Source organism: Danio aesculapii, chromosome 5, assembly GCF_903798145.1.
Source record: "Danio aesculapii chromosome 5, fDanAes4.1, whole genome shotgun sequence".
Lineage (NCBI taxonomy): Eukaryota > Metazoa > Chordata > Actinopteri > Cypriniformes > Danionidae > Danio > Danio aesculapii.
In genome coordinates this window covers 17,244,374-17,265,015 of record NC_079439.1, presented here as the reverse complement: position 1 = coordinate 17,265,015, position 20,642 = coordinate 17,244,374, and the positions used below count along the sequence as shown (strand labels likewise).

At 36.1% G+C, this 20,642-nt stretch overlaps 1 protein-coding gene across 1 annotated transcript in view; it reads right to left on the bottom strand.

Annotated features, from left to right (window-relative positions):
• htr7c (5-hydroxytryptamine (serotonin) receptor 7c) overlaps positions 1–16,305 on the bottom strand; it is an 81,244-nt gene extending 64,939 nt beyond the window's left edge. Inside the window, exon 1 of the mRNA XM_056457464.1 lies at positions 15,730–16,305. Coding sequence (XP_056313439.1) covers positions 15,730–16,184 — 455 coding nt within the window. The 5' untranslated portion in view covers positions 16,185–16,305. The remainder of the gene's footprint in view (positions 1–15,729) is intronic.
• Positions 16,306–20,642: the final 4,337 nt, after the last annotated feature.

The following is a 20,642-nucleotide window of genomic DNA, read 5'->3' as shown; positions in this document are numbered from 1 at the left end:
ACATGCGCTATAGGTGAATTGAAGAAACTAAATTGGCTGTAGTGTATGTGTGTGAATGAGGGTGTATGGATGTTTCCCAGTACTGGGTTGCAGCTGGAAGGGCATCCACTGTGTAAAACATACAGTATGCGGCAGAGATGGGAAGTAACGAAGTACAAATACTTTGTTACTGTACTTAAGTAGATTTTTCTGGTCTCAGTATCTGGTATCACTCCACTATTTATTTTTCAGATAACTTTTTACTTTTACTCACATTTTTACACAAATATCTGTACTTTCTTCTCCAATTGTTTTGAAATCAGGCTCGTTATGTTAATTTACATGTGTTTGGTGGCATAATCTATATCATTTCTTACGCAATTTGAGCACCTTTTTGATGCAGTCAGCCTATTTTCGTCATTGTGCGCCTGCATGCTGCAGTGTGCGGCTTTTTCAACCAAAGATATCACGCACTGTATGTAGGCTAGTTTATGAAGAATACTATGAGAAAGGCAAGGATGAGATGAGACAGAGGGAGACAGTGAATTTAATATGACTGATGCTGCCGTGTTTACACGGTAATAAAACACCTTTTGCTTGATCAGATCCCAGGTAAACAAGAGAAACACATTCCAGTTCAAAAATATGCCATACAAATGCTTAAGGTTAAGAGTCTTTTGTCCACGTCTGATCATACTGCACAGGATTTCTCTGGTCTTTCAATCTAATACCCTCAATAAAAGTGCTTTTTTTGTAAAGATTTGTACATTTAGTAATAAAACAATCAAAAACTTTATGGATTGAAATTTATTTCTTTTATTTCCGATGAGTTCATATTTCCGAATACAGAATTTATGCTGTTTAACAGTTTTTATTGAATAAGATTTTACATTTAGGCATATTAATCTTCAATAAATTTTTAAACAAATGTTTTACATCAACATAAATAACTATACTGGGCAATTCATGAATAAAAATATAATGCAAAAGATCCTGAATTTATCAAGTAAATAAAACATCATGCACATGTTGTGTAGGTTGTAGTCAGGCCTTTGTATGTTGCTTTTAGCATAGAATAAATGTATTGACAGAATTAATGTTTATCCATTAAATAAAATATTCCCTGGAAAAAAAAACACTAAAATACCCAGGCGAACACAGGGAGAACATGCAAACTCCACACAGAAATGCCAACTGACCCAGCTGAGGCTCGAACCAGTGACCTTCTTGCTGTGAGGCGAGAGTGCTACCCACTGTGCCACCGTGCTGCCTGAAATATATTCAAAAAACAAAATTTCCAATATAAAATGTTAAAAATTCTATATATTTTGGGCAGAATTCAGTCCAAAATGTAAGACATTATTTATCAAGATTAACAGGCCTACAGAATTATTTTTAGAGTGTATGAACATGAATGGCAGCTGTTGTTTTTGATCCAACGCTGTGAGTTTGTGTCAGGATGATGATACATGGACCGACTTTTTGAGCAATGTTGGTGCCATATTGTAGGGTGTGATGCTGCTTGACTGCTTTCATAAAATTGGCAACAAATACTTTACATCAAGATAGTCTAGTTACCTACCTATCCTCACTATCCTTCAGCTTAGTACCTGATTTATCAGGGGTTGCCACAGTGAAATGAACCACCAATTATTTCACCAAATGTTTTACACTGTAGATGCCCTTCCAGCCACAACCCCATACTGTCAAACACCCATACACTCTCACATTCACACACACGCTCATACGCTATGGTAAATTTAGTTTATCTATTCACCCATACTGCATGTCTTTAGACTTGTGAGGGAAACCGGATATTTACCTACCTAGTGAAACTAAAACATATAGTAGTAATGGGTACTTTTTACTTAAGTACATTTTTAGGCTGTACTTCCTTACTTTTATTTGAGTACAAAATTGTAGTCAGTACATCAGTAAGTCATTTTAAACATGAGTATCTGTACTTCTACTTGAGTAAAGGATTTGTGTACCTGGCATTAAATAGCAAAAAAGTGATATATTTTCAATTCCAAAGCACTTTTATTCAATATTTTTTCTGACCGCAAACCTTTTAATGATACATACTGAACCAGCACAGTTATATTGTGAATGCATTAACTGTATTAAAATCATTGCCATACATTAGAACATTATATGAACATTAGTCTCTCCCGTGAACATAAAGTGAAAAAGTCAAGAGCTACTTCCTGTTTCCTTTGTGCCTTTCCCTCAAACCCAAACCCAATGCTTTCACACTGACAGTAAACATTTCATTCACTAACACTCAATCCTAAAACTACAGCAGCGTTTGATCACTGTCACTTCAGCCGGGGATGAAACTAAAACACACCCGTAAATAAGAGTCGCATCTGCTGTCTCAGTAAGATGGATAACTATAGCTGGAGATCACTCATGGACAACTTAATGGTATTTGTGGGTTGTGAATGAGGGTCATTTGTCTTCTAACATAATGATGATTTATTTAATTGAGATAACACTAATCCCATCAGAGAAACATTTTCTCATCTCTTTTCATGATTACTTTTTTTTCTCACACTCCCAGAGCTTTAGTAGTATCATTTAATTTAGTATAATTATATATACAGTCAAAGTCATAAGTTAAAATGATTAGCCCTCCTGTGAATGGTTCTTTCTTTTTCAAATATTTCACAAACAATGTTTAACAGAGCAAAGAATTTTTTACAGTATTTCCTATAATATTTTTTCTTCTGGAGAAATTCTTATTTGTTTTATTTCAGCTAGAATAAAACCAATTTAAAATTTTTGTTAAAAACAGTTTAAGGTCAATATTATTAGCTCCTTAAGCATTATTTGTTTTGATTGTCTACAGAACAAACCATCATTATACAATGATTTGCCTAATTAACCTAATTAGTTACGCCTTTAAATTGCACTTCAAGCTGAATACTAGTATCTTGAAAATTATCTAGTAAAATACTATGTTCTGTATTAAGCTGCGGTCACACTGGGCTTTGTGTGTGCGAAATTCTGTCGTGCAGCGCTGCGAAAAAGGGCGGGATTAAACAAGATAATTAGACATTTTAAAAAGTTGCTCCATGTTTTAAATTTCTGTCCAGAGAGGTCTTGTTTTGATCCTCGATTGGTCTCACGCAGTCAAATGATGCGATTTCGCAGGTCAGAGTTCACCAAGTTTGAACTTTGCACTGCAGCAAACTGCGAAACTTAACGCATGACCCTGCGTTTGCAGTCTGACGCATTCGCGTGCATATGAATGGAGGTCTATGGGAGGAAATGCCCAGTGTGACCGCAGCTTTAGTTGTTTGCATGGGTTTCCTCCTGGTGCTCCGGTTTCCCCCACAGTCCAAAGACATGCGCTGTAGGTCAATTGAATAAACTAAATTGGCATGTGTGTGAATGAGTGTGTATGGATGTTTCCAAGTACAGCTGGAAGAGTGCTTTCACACAAGCACTTGTGGTCCTCACCCGGATTCATTTGACGTCAGAGTATGGTACGTTTAGCTAGTGTGAACGTGTCTTCTGAACTCAGGTGGCACACAAGAAGCGTACCCGAGTCTGCCTGAAAGAGGTGGTCTGGGGTACGGTTCAGGCAAACTCTGGTCCAGTTCACTTCAGGAATGAATGCAATCGTACCAAATAACGGAAATGAACCACTAACAGGACAGCAAACTATCGTTTTCACAACGTTCATTTGTGTGAGTATGTCTGTGTATCACGTACTGTACCTTGCTGACAAACAGGACTGATCCAGGGCAAGCACAGTGATAATGTCTGCTTGTCTCCTACAAAAACAGATTCTGCAGACATCGCGTTACGTTCTGAATGTTTATAATATGTTTGCAGCAGAAACAGATACAGAAAGTCGCCTTCTGTATGTCCATAACCAAAAGATTCAGTAAAAGCAGAATGTCGCGAAGTGCGGATGTCTCTCCATTTTGGCGCTTTGCTTTCATGTTCGTCACCTGGCAACAGTGGTACACAAAACAGCGGCTTGATGACACAAGTGTACCAGGGTAAATAAGAAAAAAAGACAGTGTGAACACAAACCAACCGAGAAGGTGAACATTTCAGATATACGTCCTTCTGGTAAACATCCACAAGAATGTGGGCGGGGCTTGTCATACAGATCACCTAACGAACCATTCTAAACCCAACCAATAGTGTTTTCAAATGCAAACATATAAGAAACATGCACTGCAACCACATAGTTTTACCTTGATTTTACATTGCTTTTCTGTTTTGTGAAACCATGCTTAAACCCCGCGTGTTTCTATTGGACGAACACAAAAGACGCAATATGTGAACGGCCCCATAAGCAGCTATGCTTCTCTTCACATTCAGAAAGTACCTTCACTCCTGATCCTGCACAACAATTTAATTCAGCCTTGTTTTTGAGCGCCGGTGTTTTCCTTGGTGATGAGTATTGTCTTAAGGCTTGTGCACACCGGGACGCTTTTCATTTGCGTTGATCATCAGCGTTTTTCCGGATTCGAACCCAAGTGATTTTCACTGGCGTCGAGCAGAAGAGTATGCAAAATCAATCCTTGACGTTAGATTGCGCTACACAACAAAAGCTTCTGACACCTGCTTGTAACAAAGAAGAAGAAGACAGAAAGTTGACACGCTTGTTGTTATGGACAATTCAAGTAGCAGCTTCAGCTCTAGCGATGAAGAAATGAAGAAATTGTTCACCAGTGCAATAAGCAGCTCCACGTTTATATTGCCTCTGGGCATCTTTTTCAATGTGTGCTCGCACTGACAGTTTTGCACTTGAGCGCTCCAAGTGCTGTTTACTGTAACTTCAGCAGCTCCGTGCATGTGAACAAAAGTGCCAATCTGATTGGTGGAGAAGGTTTTGATGCAGCGCGTCAAAACTAAAAAAAGACCATGAGGCTTTTCTTTAAAAATGAAGCTTTTACGCCTGCCGTTTTACACGTTGGTGTGCACGTTAACATTAGTGCCCTTTATTTAGTCACGAGGCATTCAAGTGCTTCAACAAGTTGCTGGTCGAGTTATAAGCAGTCGATCCATTTCACAGCAATATTTTTTGTTTTTATGCTCAATGAAATCAGTAATGTTGGTATTTCCACTTGAAGAAGCAACCATTCTCAACAGCAACCATTTCAGCTTGCATTCTCCAGCAATTCAAAAGCAATTTAACAGACATTGCAGTGGAAAACATGATTTAAATGAAGCATTTTTTTCTTCTAAAAACTATATTTGTAACATAAGTAATGTAATTACACTGACTTTAGTAACTGCAATCAAATGACTCAAATTTTAAATGTAATTCGTTACATTACTGCGTTCCCCAAAAATGTAATTAGAATACAGTAACGCATTACTGTGGAACACATTACACCCGACTGTTCAGAAGACAAATTAAGACCTCAGAGCATAGAAAAGACATGAGGGTGAGTAATTAGAACCACTTTAGGCTGAGTAAATAGTGAGTAAATTAAAATTTTGGGGTGAACTATCCCTTTAATGGGTCACTGAAATAAGGCCAGAAAAAAGAGAGTAAATATACTTTCATAAAGCATTTGTCTGCTGAATATGGAAGGCTATAGTTTTATCTACAAAAAATGTAAAAGTTATTCTCTGCACTCATTCACATTTAAAAATAAACTGATTTGAGGGAGACACTTTATTGATAGAAAGACCAAATATGACATTGGACCACAAATCCAGTCATAAATGTCACATGGAACCTGAATAAGCTCTCCATTGAAGCATTGTTTGTTAAGATTTGACAATATTTGGGCGACTTTTTAAAAATCTGGAATCTGAGGGTTCAAAAAAAATCTAAATACTGAGAAAATCACCTTTAAATATCAATGCAAATTACTTTACATTGAATTTTGATATTTATTACAGTACAAAATATACAAAACATATTAATGGAACATTATCTTTACCTAATACAATATTCAAATGATTTTGGCATAAAAGAAAAATTGAGAGAAGAACATTTTGCATATTTTGAATGCAGTTTGAGCAGAAACGTCTAAACAGGACTGACTTCACAAAACCTTTTCAGCCTAAATTGTCTCAACTGATTTGCTAATGATCTGTCATTTTTCCTTCTGCTAATTCCCCTTTCTGTTAAAGGTCTTTTCTTGTCACTGAAAGGGTACAATCTATAGAGCCTGTTGGATTGTCCAATTGTTCAGTGAGCGGAGGGTCCAGACATTGATCCGTTCTTCTGTCAAGAGCTTTCTTGTTGGAAACACTTTTGACAGCGTCTAGAAAATGGTCCTTTAAGAAGAACTCTCTTTCAAGATGAATGAGGAAAAGGCACCGGCGAGGTAGTTTCACTTCCATTATTGAAATGATCTATGCGCATGGAATCAAAGGTCAAAGCATTTGTCACGGGTGCTTGAACACTGACGTCTAATAGTGAGTTTACAGGCACTTCGCTTCCTATTTAAGAGTTGTCCTTCACTGCTGAGCATCAACTTTGGGAAAAAATCAGTCTTAAAAGGGCCAAGGTGGCATTTTTAGTACACTTTGCAAACATAAATTACATTAAAGCTCTTAAAATCAGCCTAAAATACAAAGTGACTTGATTAGAATTGAATGTTTCATGTTTCTCGACTTCACTAAATAGCGTTGAAAATACATATAATAATTGTACAATACAATGTCCTACATTGGTTGAACAAACAGATATTACTAGTGACACATAAAATCATGAAGAAAAATATATGTGAATGTAAGTTTAAGAGACATATTCATATGTGACCCTAGAATAAACCAGTTAATTTTTAGAAAATAAAATGTATTTGTCTTAGGGGTGGGGAGATAGACGATGCCATCGCTGAGGCACATCATAATGGTGAGCCAGCATCGCAATCCTCCAGTAATTTGTGTATAACTGATCTTTGTTTATTTATGATTTGGTTATGGGTAAAATGAAGACCATGCAGGTCAGGTAGTAGAAATTGTAGGCTACAAATAATTAATTCGTTATGAGTTAAATAATTACTTATAAATGATTAATTCACCGATCCCCTCATCCATCTCGATGTTTCACATTAGACAGGATGTCAAATTGGTCAACATCGCCCAACCCTAAAATATCTAGGGATGCACCGATATGAATTTTTGGGCCGATATCGATAACCAATAACTTTTAAGATTTGCATGCCGATAGTCAATATATTATAGTTTATAAATATTTTAAAATGTTATATTTTTATACAGTGAACAACTGATTTTATTTAAAACACTTAAAACACTGAATAGTCTATAAAGCATAAAAAAAACGCTATAATTTCAAAATTGCAAGAACTATATTCACGATTTAACAATTTAAGGACAATGAAAATGAAACAACGAAGAATTGAAACCACCTCAAATGTTCTTGAATAAAACGTGTTACAGTAAAGTACATATGTAGAAATATGGAATGTCTGAAAAGGTGATTTGAGAGGTGTTTTGACAGTTCAGAGCCACTATACAAGCGAAAAGCTAAACACAGATTGTATGATTTACTTTAGAAAATGCAGCATAAATTCGTCCCGTTTGGTGTTTTAGATTCTTTTGAACACACATAGGTGCTGCTTGTCAATCAGACCACTCTATCAAACATATCTACAATGATAAGGTATATGGCTACTTACTGTGTTATTAACGCACAGCAATACCACACAAAGAAAGGACGGACTCTGAAGGAATAAACAATGTGATGAAAGTTTCGTTATAGTGCACTGGACAAGTCTGAACAAGTTGGCTCGTTTAGCTTAAAGATCGACCTAAAGATATTGGCCTAATTTTGATATCGGATCGATGATGATAACATTTTGCATTTATCGGCTGATAGCGATATGGCTGCCGTCGTGCATCTCTATATACGTCACATGAAAGCTGAATAAATAGAATATTATTATTAAATAATCATTTATTTAGCTTAGATACAACTGAAAATCTAGAATCTTAGGGTTTAAAAAAACTCATTACTTTAAAGTTATAAAAATGAAGTACTTAGCAATACATATTATTAATCAAAAATTGAATTTATATATTTACAGTAGGAAAATTACAAAATATCCGCATGAAACATAATGTTTACTTAATAGTCCAATGGTTTTTATCATACGAGAAAAATTTATCATGTTGACCCATGTATATTTGGCGATTTCCAACAAATTTTGCAGTCCAGGTTCACATATTTCAATGTAATTCAGAAGACCTGCATATCCACGTTCATTTGAAATACAATCTAATTCTAGAGCAGTTTTAAATGAATAGCCAATCAGACTGTGCAGACAGGATAATCTCATCACAAATGGCAGCTCCACAATCTTCATTTAATAAAACCAGATCAGGGCAACCTGACGGATCACACTGCTGGATCCTCAGTAACAAGAAAAGCACTAAGCACCTCCTGTCTGTGTCTCTGCACTTAGAAAAAAAAAAGCCATACTGCAATGTCCAATCACTTCACATAACCTTTTGAACAACAGAAACAAGCGTCATAAGAGACTGTTTATACCCCTTGAAAACCCTCAAGTTCTTCAATGAGCCTCTGGTATGTTCATGTATATAGATTAAAGTGTCTATGAATGATATCAGATGTAATGTGCTGGAAAAATATTTAATTGCATATTTGTGTGATTTCCTTGAATATCAAAAGCATCCCTCTGAGAAAAAGCTGCCGGCCACACAACAATGAAGATGCTGAGAGTGTTGTAACATTTGGTTTTACTGTACACGGTTAAAGCAACACTCCACATTTGGAATACGCTCGTTTTACATCTCCACTAAAGTTAAACAGTTATGCTTTACCATATTTGGTCCCACTTTAAATTAGGTGGCCTTAATGTACTTACATCAAAACAATAAATAGAGTGTACTGACTGTGTTGATAATGTATTGCAGAAGACTTCTGGTGCTCTTGAGGTGGGATATGGGTAGGTATAAGGACAGGTTTGGTGGTGTAGGTAGGTTTAAGGGTGGGTTAAGGTGCAAGAGATGGTCAACAGTGTAATTAAAAGTGCAATTACAGAAATTAATTAAATGTGTAATTACATGAAGGTATTTAATTAATCATAAGTACAATGTAAAAACCTATATTTACACAATAGGTACACTGTAACAACTGATTAATTTCTGTGTAAGTACATATTAGTTTAGGCCACCTAATATAAAGTCGGGATCTCCGAGGCTTGCGGGAGCACTTTTAGCTTAGCTTAGTATAAATCATTGAATCGGATTAGACCAATAGCATCGCGCTCAAAAATGTAAATAATTATTAAATCATTTTAAAAAATCAACAACTTTTTTATGCATTTGGCCATTTACAGGTATGTAACACGAGTATCATGTTTTTATATCAAGTATTGAAGAAAATAATTGCAAAAAGCTTGTATGTACACTACTTGACAAAAGTCTTGTCACCTATCGAAGTTTTAGGAACAACAAATATTAACTCGACTTCTAGTTGATCATTTGGTATCAGAAGTGGCTTATATGAAAGGCAAAGGCCTCTAGATTACGCTTATTTTACCAAAATAAAATATGATCATGCCTTGATTTTTAATTATTTCATTAGGACAGTAAGGTCTGGCTTTTCTTAGACCAAAGTCTTTTCACTTAACAGAAATAATGTGCAGTATAGAATATAAAGTCATGGTGCAGTGGTTTCTGTGAGAATTTTGGGTCCATGCAGGTTCCAGTAGGTCTTCTGCAGTATTTGTGATGACTGGGATTCAGTTCAACAGCCAATACATTGGAAAAATCTACCTTCTGTCACTTTTTCAAATGATCAAAAGAAGTTGCTCTTACCACTTTTTGGGGATTGACGACAAGGCTTTTGTCAGGTATATATATATATAGCTGAAAAAGTATGCAGGTTAAAAATAATAGTCCATAACTGGCATTATTAGAGTCTTTTCAATGCATTTAAACTCTTCAAAGCGAAAGTGATTTTTGAGTGTCTTTTCGTGTTCTTCATTTGAATCTTCTTTGAATGTTCTATTGTTCATGGAAACCTTCATTTGGAAAACCAAATGTGGTTGATTCCATTGTGGCAACATGTTTTTTTTTCAGGATTTTTTACAAAATTCTTAATAAAAAAAATAACCAATTATGTTTAACTAATTCTATATTACATTCATTTTACATGTAATTTAATTATATATATGCAATAAAACATGAATTTATTGTCTAATCAAGTTTACCATTATGTTGTAGCTCATTCTAATTGGTTTAACTGCTGAACCTACAACTCCCTTATACACCACAATGCGTAGTAATCTTAAAAATAAGACAGCTTTACAATAATGATTTATACATTTCCCTCCCAGTTTTTTTAGCAGCAACCTGAGGCCATAAGATAAAACTGGAAAGTTGAAAACCACCAAAGCACTGGCCACAAATGCTATTTACTGTACACCCAGACATGCTGTAAACCATATTACCCATTGCCTTTACTGTCATGTCAACAGAAAAACAGCACTTGTGTTCAGATGCAAAGCAATACCATTAGAAGCCACAATATTCTTCGCCTTAAAATATCCAAAAAACACTAGAACAGTGTTATAACTGCTGACTTGAGTTTATACATTATCGCAAATGTTTCGAAGAATGTACAAATTCAGAAAAATATGCAATTTTAACAAACCATATATACTGTATCGCAATGGTAACGACATCATAAAGCCTCCATTTCAAGATTGGTTTTATAAAAAGCACCATGTGTGTCTCTCTCTCTCTCTCTCTCTCTCTCTCTCTCTCTCTCTCTCTCTCTATCTCCCTCTCTTTTTATCTGCAGGCCCCTCCCTAAATATGCAGACGACGTGCCCTGGGATTGGCTGGAGTGACCCAGGGCGTCCTTTAAAAAAGGGAAAACGGCCGTGGGGCGGGAGAGCAAGTTGGTTAGCGTGTTGTTTAATATAAAAACTATTTTGTTGCTAAGTGTTATTTTTGATTGTTTTTTTCCGTGTTGGCGTGTAAATTTTGACCAGTTTGTTGTGTATCCATCCGTGTGTGCCCCCTTGTTATTTAGTTTTTGGTTTGTTTGTGGATAGTGTAAATATTGAATTCTGTACACAGTGAGAAGCACTGCTGTATGCCACACTTTTCTTTTATGTAAATATTTTCTCCTGTTTTTATACATAGTCAGGGAGGTAGGGGTAGATTTTGTATTTTTTTTCTGTTATTTTGTAAAGTGTAGTTTAGTTTAGTAGTTTAGTTTAGAGAGTACTTTTTGTTTATTATTTTTCTGTGGGTCCTCTCTGAGGTAGTTGGCTTCACGTTTTGGGTGATTAAAAAAGAAAGAGACAAAAAAAGACAAATAAACGGACCCAACTCCGTCACAAAAGTGATTTTTATTTGTCTGGTGTTTTTTTATGTTGCGGCCTTGACCCTAGAACAGGGTCGTAACATAAAGTGGGGCCTCGTCCTTTGTTTTTGTACATCAAAAACTTATATCTTGAACCCTTCTTGTGGACGCGCAGTGGATAAGTCATTTCAATTTATTGTTTGTTTGGCTCCTTTCTTTTTGATGTGAGAGGGAGTAGCGAATAGTGTTAACATGGATTTTGACTTGACTGCCTTCGCACTTCTCCGAGCACGGAACAGTTTGCTCAGAGCACCGGAACACCGAAGAATATGTTTTAATATTCATCATAATAGAAAATGCGACTCTGATTGGTTTAATGCACGGTCTGCTTTAAGAGGATAAGCACAACCCTTTTACACTATGTGAACACCGCCAGTCCTATACTACCCAACCCTCTCCGAGCTGGGATCGAACTGACAACTCTCCACATGGGAGTCGGTTGCTTTAACAAGGAGGCTAAAAACCATGGCCTCTAGAATCTGTCGCTAGAGCACCTTTTCGGTTCAGAGAAGTGTGGTTTACCTGTACAGCATTTTACTAGCTGGCCTCTGTTACACTCACCCCTCTAAACCTTATTTCCATCCGGGTCACAGCACCAATGGAACCCCACTGGTCATACACCACCCAACCCGCTCTGAGCTGGGATCAAACCAGCGACTCTCCGCATGGGAGTGGGTTGCTCTAACAAGGAGCAACCAAATCTTTTGCACCATCTGATTTAGACATTGTGCTTAGATCATAAAAATAGAGCCCTCCGTGAAAGCGTCATCAAACTACACATGTGTTTGTTATGAATATGCGCCCTCTGGTGGTGAAAATAACATACTGTGCCTTTAAATTCAATGGTTAATCTGAAATACTGTTTTGACATCACACACTGTTGACCTTAGGGCTAGTTTATACTTCTGCGTCGAGCGATCGGCTTGATCAACGGCGTCTGCCTTGCGTGTTGCTGTGTATTTTTATTTCTGCGCACTGTTTGTGTTGCTCTGCAATAACACTTCCGAAACTGCTAGCTGGCGGTGAGGTTTTTATGTTCCTCTGTGTCGAGTTTCATCACTGGTGTTTTGTTTTTTTAATACTACCTTAATGTACAAGAAGCTAAACGTGTTCATTCAGAGACGGGAACCGGCGGACGTGCAACAATTATAAGATAAACACAAATCAAAAGTTTCCATCTGGAGCTCCTTCACAGGACTCGACACTAAACACTCGCTGTACTGTCATGAACACAATTGTTTGTAGAGCAAGTGTTTTGATGTTTCTTATTCCTAGTCATTTCCCCCACAGACAAATGAATCGGAAGTTCTAAACAATTGCAGAAAGGAGCTCACTTCCACATTGCAGAAAAAGGCCAATAGAACAATAGCTGACCAGACGTACTTGTAAAGTGACTGGGACGCTGACAGAGGTGCGGATCCAAACACAGGGGTATTAAACAGATTATCAGGCAAGCAATCGTCAACACAGAGGCAAACAGATGTATACAGGGAATCCAGAGTCGTAGACAAATATCAGTACAGGCAGGCAGCAGGCAACATAAACAAACAAAACAAGGCGAGGGTAAAAAACACGGCAAGGAAAACTCGTCATAAACAAGACTCAAAGTGTAAGTCTCAAAGTGAGCCGTATATATGTAAAGTGTAATCAGTCCATGAGCAGCATTAGCTGTGGGAGTGTAATCAATGCAGACTTGGAGCAGGTGTGGGTGTGTTGCATGACAGGATTGGTGATCGTGACAGTACTATTCAATCTCATAACAATTTACTAGCCATATGTGAAAGTGAAAGCAGCGAAGTCAGTGTATTACACACAGTACTCCGTTTTTTTTCTTCAACAACATAATCCTCCAGGACTTAAAGGACACAAGCTCCTCAGACGTGTCACAGTGAATCAGGCTCTGTCAGCATGGCAGACTGGCTGCAGGTGTATTGACCCTATTCTCGGTCTGGAGGAATGATGTCCAGCATTGACTCAGATTGTCAGTCTTAATTTCAGCTGTGCGGTGGACACGTCCGGAGAGCCGCCTTGACATTCGAGTGAAGGAAGTTGCCAGTGCAGTTTAGTACTGACTGATGTGTATTTCACAGAGGAGTGGTATTAAATGAGCAACAGCGTGGAACATTTATGATTAGATGGAGAGATGACGTGACGCCGTGTGGAGTGACAGTAACGCCCTGCAGCTTTAAAAGGCAGTTTTCTAATTGTTGGTTTTATAAATGCCAATTTATCAGAAATACTATTGAAGGGATTGTATGAAAGTTTGTCTATAATAATAAGTAATATAATAATGTTACTAATAAGTTTCTTATTATTATAGAGGTAATTTATTGGAGATTCTCTTTTTCTCATTTAAAGTAAAAAAAATATTACTGTGGTTTAAATAGGGCAGATTTTAGAAGAATGAAGTGCTCATTCCTGGCCTGTACAGTCTTTTATGCATATAAAGTGGGGACCAAAAGTCTTGGACCACATTGTGAGATTTCAAAAAAAAGCACAAGATGTTTTCTGAAACCCAAAAATCATGCTTAACATCCTTTAAATGCTACAAATGTTAAAATAAATTATATATATATATATATATATATATATATATATATATATATATATATATATATATATATAATTTAATTAATTAACTAATCTGATCATTTTGAAGGTGTTTTAGTTCAAATTGATGCAGAGAAATAAATAAATACATTTTTAAGTGAAAAAAGAAAGAAATTCACTTGCAGTCTTGGACTTCAGGGTAAATTGTTGGAATATATTGAAATATATAGCCTAAAAAAGTAGAAGCATCATTACTGGCCTGTACAGTCTTTTATGCGTCCAAAACTCCCAAAAACCACGTGGGGTCCCAAAAACCATGCTGAATATCTTATAAATGCTACAAATATTGAAATAAATTCTATAACATAATATAAGTTCATTTTTGGTCTCAGATTTTTTTATGTGAATTCATTTAAATTGATGTATCAATTATTTAGAAATAAATAAACACATTAACCCTTTAAGGTGCACATCTTGAAAATATTTTTTTTTTGGCTCATGCTTACAGTACATTGGATAATATTCTGACAGAACTCTATTAAATAGTAATAAGCAATTAAAATAATATTGACAGCCTATGGATAAAAGGTCGACAATGTGGTTAAGATGCCTGTTGACATATTAGGCTACATTTTAGTATAAATGGATGCACTGAAATAAATTTGAAAAAATGTAAAAATAAATATTAATTTCACCTGTTGTCTCAAACATATTTTACCTTAAATTGATGTTTTAAAATTAATGAATTAATTAACTAACTAATTATTTTGTGATCATTTTAAATGTGTTTTAGTTAAAATTGATGTACAGAAATAAATAAAAATTAAGTGAAAAAAGAAGAAAATTCACTTGCAGTCTTGGACTTCTGGGTAAATTATATTGAAATATGTAAACAAATAGTAGAAGCGTCATTCCTGGCCTGTAAAGTCTTATATGCATATAAAGTGGGGTCCAGAAGTCTTAGACCACATTGTGAGATTTCCAAAAAAAGCACAAGATGTTCCCTGAAACCCAAAAATCATGCTTAACATCCTATAAATGTTACAAATATTGAAATTAATTATATAACAATATGAATTCATTATTGGTCTCAAAGTTTTGAACATGTTTTAGTTTAAATTAACTAATTAAATACATTTAGAAATAAAGAAACACATTAAAATTAACATCATGTTAGGCTACATTTTAGTATAAATGGATGTACTGAAATAAAGAAACAAATGTAAAAATAATATCAATCTCGCCTGCTGTTGTCTCAGACAAATTTGAGCTTAAATTGATTTATAGAAACTAAGGAATTAATTAACTAATTAATTTGTGATCATTTTGAATTTTGTGTTTTAGTTCAAATTAATGTACAGAAATAAATAAATACATTTTTACGTGAAAGAAAAAAGAAATTCACTTGCAGTCTTGGACTTCTGGATAAATTGTAGGAATATATTGAAATACACAAACAAAAAAGTTGAAAAAAATTAAATAAAATAGGAAATACATAAATAGCAACCAAGAAGGACAATGCTCCAGACTTTTGGACACATTTTATCTTAAATTCATGTACTGAAAAGTAAATTACATAATACGAAAAAAATAATAATTATTCAGCAGGGAGTTCACTCTTCTGGGATACAGTTTAGCTTACTGTAACTGGATGTAGCCATTAAAACGAATCAATAAAAACTCACCAGTGGTCTCAGACATTTGGATATCCAAAAGAAATACATTAAATAGTAATTTGCTCCTTAAGCTGTGCCCAAGACACTTTATTAACTCCTCTATAAGATCTTCCAAAGTCACTATACATTTAAGCACATCACCAAAACAACTATGAAAAGAAGCCAAGCTGCACTCACCTGTCCACACTGATCACGCACAGCGTCATGATGGACGCGGTGCAGCACATCACATCCATGCCGATGAAAATGTTGCAGAAGACCTCTCCAAACAGCCACTTTCCCCCGGTCAGGTCGGTCACGATCACGAACGGCATCACCACGATGGCCACGGAGAGATCGGCCACGGCCAGGGACACTAGCAGATAGTTGGAGGGCTGTCGGAGCTTCTTGACCACGCACACGGCGATCACCACCAGCATATTCCCAATCACCGTCACGGTGGTGATGATGGCCAACATCAAGCCGATGACGATCTTCTCCGCCGCGGTGAAGTCCAGCAGCTGCTCCCCGCAGGATTTGTTCCACATGGCCATCGAGATGTTGTAGAAGAAGTGTGAGGAACCATTGAGAACTTCCGACGCGACCTCGGGGTGAGTGAACGAGAAGAAATCAAGCGAGGAGTTGAACATCATCCCTGCGCCTGATGGTGGTGATGATGATGGTGATGATGAAGAGCTCGCCAAGAGTGCGCTCCGTGCGCCAAACGCATGCTGAAGCGAGCGCGGATCCGGGGTGTTTTCCAGCTTTCCAAAAGAGAGAAAAGAAAAAAAGTGGTACGGATGCAACCGAGAAAAACTTCAATAAAGAGGGAGGACAATCACTGTGGTTTGGCTGGAGACTGTGCGCGCTTGACTTGATGGAAGTGATAGTTGTGTTCTTCTTGCGGGGAAGCGTGTGAGAATTGCGCACTCTAGTAGGTTAAACGCGTAACTTTCTCATCAAAGGCAAGCGGAAGGTCTCGGCTCCACCTACATTAAGATGTTTTTCTTGCTTCTATTTCGGTGGAAGCGCAAGTCTGTTTTTAAATGTTTGCTTTCTAGGATCTGTGGGCTATCTCTCTCCCACTTCAGTTCTCAGGAATCGCGCTGACTGTTTTTTTTTTTTTTTTTTTTTCGTTTAACCTATATCTTTTTTTATTAGTTTTCGTTGTGTTGAATAACTTGATTACATGACTAGGCTACTGTTTTTCTGGCTGTTGTGTGTTGACGTATTTCAGAAACAATGCCTGGAAATGGAAGACGCAATAAAATGACTGAATTTGACTGATGCCACTAATAGAGTAAACACACGAAACTTTATGCAGCATCGTGATCATAATAATGTAAACAAATAAAAAAACGTATTTATCTTAATAAGTAATATAAATTATGTGTAAATAGCAATTTGTGCTATAGCCTAATAATAACTTAGCTAATGATAGTCTAGCTGAACTTGAACTCAACTAGAACTCGAGATTTTATACCAGTTAAAATTTGTAAATATGTACAAAGTTAGTACAACAACATACATCTCAGAACAATTATGAACAAATAAAACAATTAGAAATGAGAGAAATTATATTAGTTATACAATCAATGTATAAACAGATGTCAGGTGTAAAACCAATAAATAGGTAAGATATTAATAATAAAAAATATTTAATCAAAATTAAATTTATATAATGCATCATGTTTCTAATGTTTCATGGTGTAGTACCATATTGTTTAATCTCTCTTATAAAATGTTTAAAATTTGGCTTAGCGTTGGCCCATTTCTTGATATGTATATGGTATTTTGCAGTAATATTATTAGCTGTATAAGAAAATAAGATCCATTATAAAATTCCATGTTGTACTAAAGCAAATATGACATTATATAATCCAATTTGTATCAGTGTCGCCATAAGACATTAAAATTAGGTTAGATTTAGGTTGTGACATCAGGTGACCAAAATTCAATGTCTAGCCAGCGCCTAAGGACAACGTTATTTTGACGTCCAATAACGACATTAAATGATGTTGATATTTGGTTGATTTTAGGTTGTGTTGGAAAGTGACTAAATCCAACGTCAAGCCAACATCTTAAACCAGCGTTATATTAACATAAAATACTGACATTTATTGGTCATGTATGGCAACCAAAATCCAACATCTGATAGATGTTAGTGGAAATGTCCACACAACGTCAAGCTGTAACATCATTAGATTGATTTTAGGTTGGATGTTGGACATTATTGTTGGCCTGACGTTGGGTTCTGACGTCAACCCGATTTTCATTGCCAAACTAAATACAATAAATACTATAAATGTCCCACGACATTCGGGTAAAATGTCAATCTGACGTCCTGAGCCTGCTAGGTTGTTAATAATTAATTTAGTTATTTTTTGTTTTGTTTTATATAGGCTAATCTAAAGCTATAATAACTTCAGGATATTTTTTCATGGCCTCATAAAGTAAAAAGTGGAAAGGAGAGAGAGACTGGTTTGATTGCTGATATGCTAGCCTAAATAAAACAGAAGGCAAGAAAACATGCCCGTCTCTGTGACGAACCAAAAGCGAACAACCAATTTATAGGTATAAAGTTTTTAAAGTTGGCAACTTCCAAAGACCAATAGCGACCCTTATTAGCATTAGCATACGTGGGTGTTCCTATAAATATTTACATTTTATGCAAAAACATGTATGTTAATACAACAACATGCGAAGTGACTTTTTGCAGCAACAACTAATGAGAATGCAGACAAGTGAGCTCACATGATTAGGAAACAAATTAATAATAAACAAATAATACTTATAATAGGCAAATAAACAATTAATTTAAAACTATTTAAAATGATCTCTGCTTGTCAACTACTACAATAAGTGTATCTGTCTGCGGACTGCATGATGGGAGCGTAAGATGAAGGGGCATAACTTGAAGTAAAATAAAGTTATCGAGATCCCATTGAACCATGCGAGATGACAGAAATACTTACCAGAGAACATTTTTATCAAACATTTTCATGAGTTTCCTCCAAATTCCTCAACAACCAATTCACTTGATATATTAATAAATTCATTCATTTAGCAACTCCACCATTCTTCATCCATTTTGTCAAGACAGTGACTCGGCGTTGCCCCCTGTGGTTCCAAATAACAGTACAATGGCGTGCGCGTCAAGTATGAAAGCCTCCACATCTTGTGGCTGTACATTAAAAACTTTGATGGTTGTGCTTAGGGTTGGGGAAGGTGTAGATGTTAGTAACTGTGATGGTTGAGTTAAGGGTTGGGGTAATTGTAGACATTAATAACTATGATGGTTGGGTTTAGGTTTGGGGAAGCTGTAGACATTAATAACGATGATGGTTGGGTTTAGGGTTGTGGTATAGACATTAATAACTGTGATGGTTGGGTTTAGGTGTGGAGTAGGTGTAGACGTTAATAATTGATGTACAGCGCCATCTTGCTAACAACATACTCATAGTTTTGACATGTCTCCATAACGTCAAGTTACACCTCTAATGTACTACAAGTTACAGCCCTAAGGCGAGTAGGGTCTGTCAGCAGACTGCAGGACAGGGGCGTAACATGGAGTGGCCTTAGGGGCATAACTTGTAGTACGTTAGAGGTGTAACTTCTAAGACAACACAGTCAGTGAGTTGCATGGTGGAGTTGCCAAATTACTGAATATAATAATATATTAAGTGAATTGGTTGTGGATAAATTTGGAGAAAACTCATGATAACATTTGGTAAAAATGTTCTCTGTGTTAAGTTTTTCCACCATCTTGCAAACAACATTTCGTTGTGACATCTCGCATGGTTCAGTGGGATCTCGATAACTGCAAGTTACGCCTCTAACTTACTACAAGTTACACCCCTTCATGTTATGGCCCCATTTTGCAGTTCGCAGACAGATACACTTGCTTAAGTCCAAGTTCAAGTTCTCAAGTATGAAAGGTGATCAGCCATAAATCTCGAATTTTGAAAACAAAACATTTTAAATTGTATCGTATAAGCAGAATGTTTTATGTTAAAGGGTCATTTCTGTCATTTTAGAAGAGCCGTTTGCTTTTGTTTCACATAATTGTGCTTTTATGTGCTTTGTTAGAATCTGCATTGTGTTGACATCGCTGGTTGTGACACCACAGTAATTGGTGCCATGTTAATGTATTATAATTATTCATGAGTCTGTGTCCTTATCCTATTAGAAGACTAATTACTCATGGCAGCACACGTCACTTTGCTATGACAGACGCTTCAAACTGTGAGATCTCATACAGTAAGTGATAGACGCATTTGTAGATCAAAAGCAAGTGTTTGTTTTTGACATGTAAGTGTTTCTACATTGCATAAATTATTCCTTTTGTGTCTGACAAACCTGATTTGTTATTTTGTGAGTTTTTCTTTGATTTAACAAATTTAAATGACACAGAAATGCTGCAGTGTGCAAGTATCTATTTTTAGAAAGGTTTAATGAAGGGTTATTTTTAAACTATAAATAGCCTGAATGTTGACCGAACTAATAAACAGATACATTTTATTTATTTATTTTTTTTAAGTGCAAGTCAAGTTTGGAGCAACCTTTTGATAAGAGAAACAAATCAAGAGTTCAGATAAGTGCAGTCTGAAATGTTTCGATAAAATTAGCATTTTTCTCAGTCTTCTAAGTTTATGTTCAGTTATTTAACTTTAAACCTAATGAAGATAAACCATTTGTTGCCATAAAAGTAAAATTACTGAACCTACACAAAGACGACAGAAAAATAGAAAATTGCAGAGGAAAATTTCCCTTAGAGGCACTTATAGGATTTTTAAATCTGAACTCCTTACATAATCTGTGAAACTTAATTTTACAATGCATATTCACTCACTGGCCACTTTATTAGGTACACCTTACTAGCACTGGGTTGGACCCCTTTTGCCTTCACAACTGCCTTAATCCTTCATGGTATAGGTTCAACAAGATACTGGAAATAATCCTCAGAGATTTTGCTCCATATTGACATGATAGCATCACACAGTTGCAGATTTGTCAGGTGCACATCCATGATGCGAATCTCCTGTTCCACCGTGCTCTATTGGATTGAGATCTGGTGACTGTGGAGGCCATTTGAGTGCAGTGAACTCATT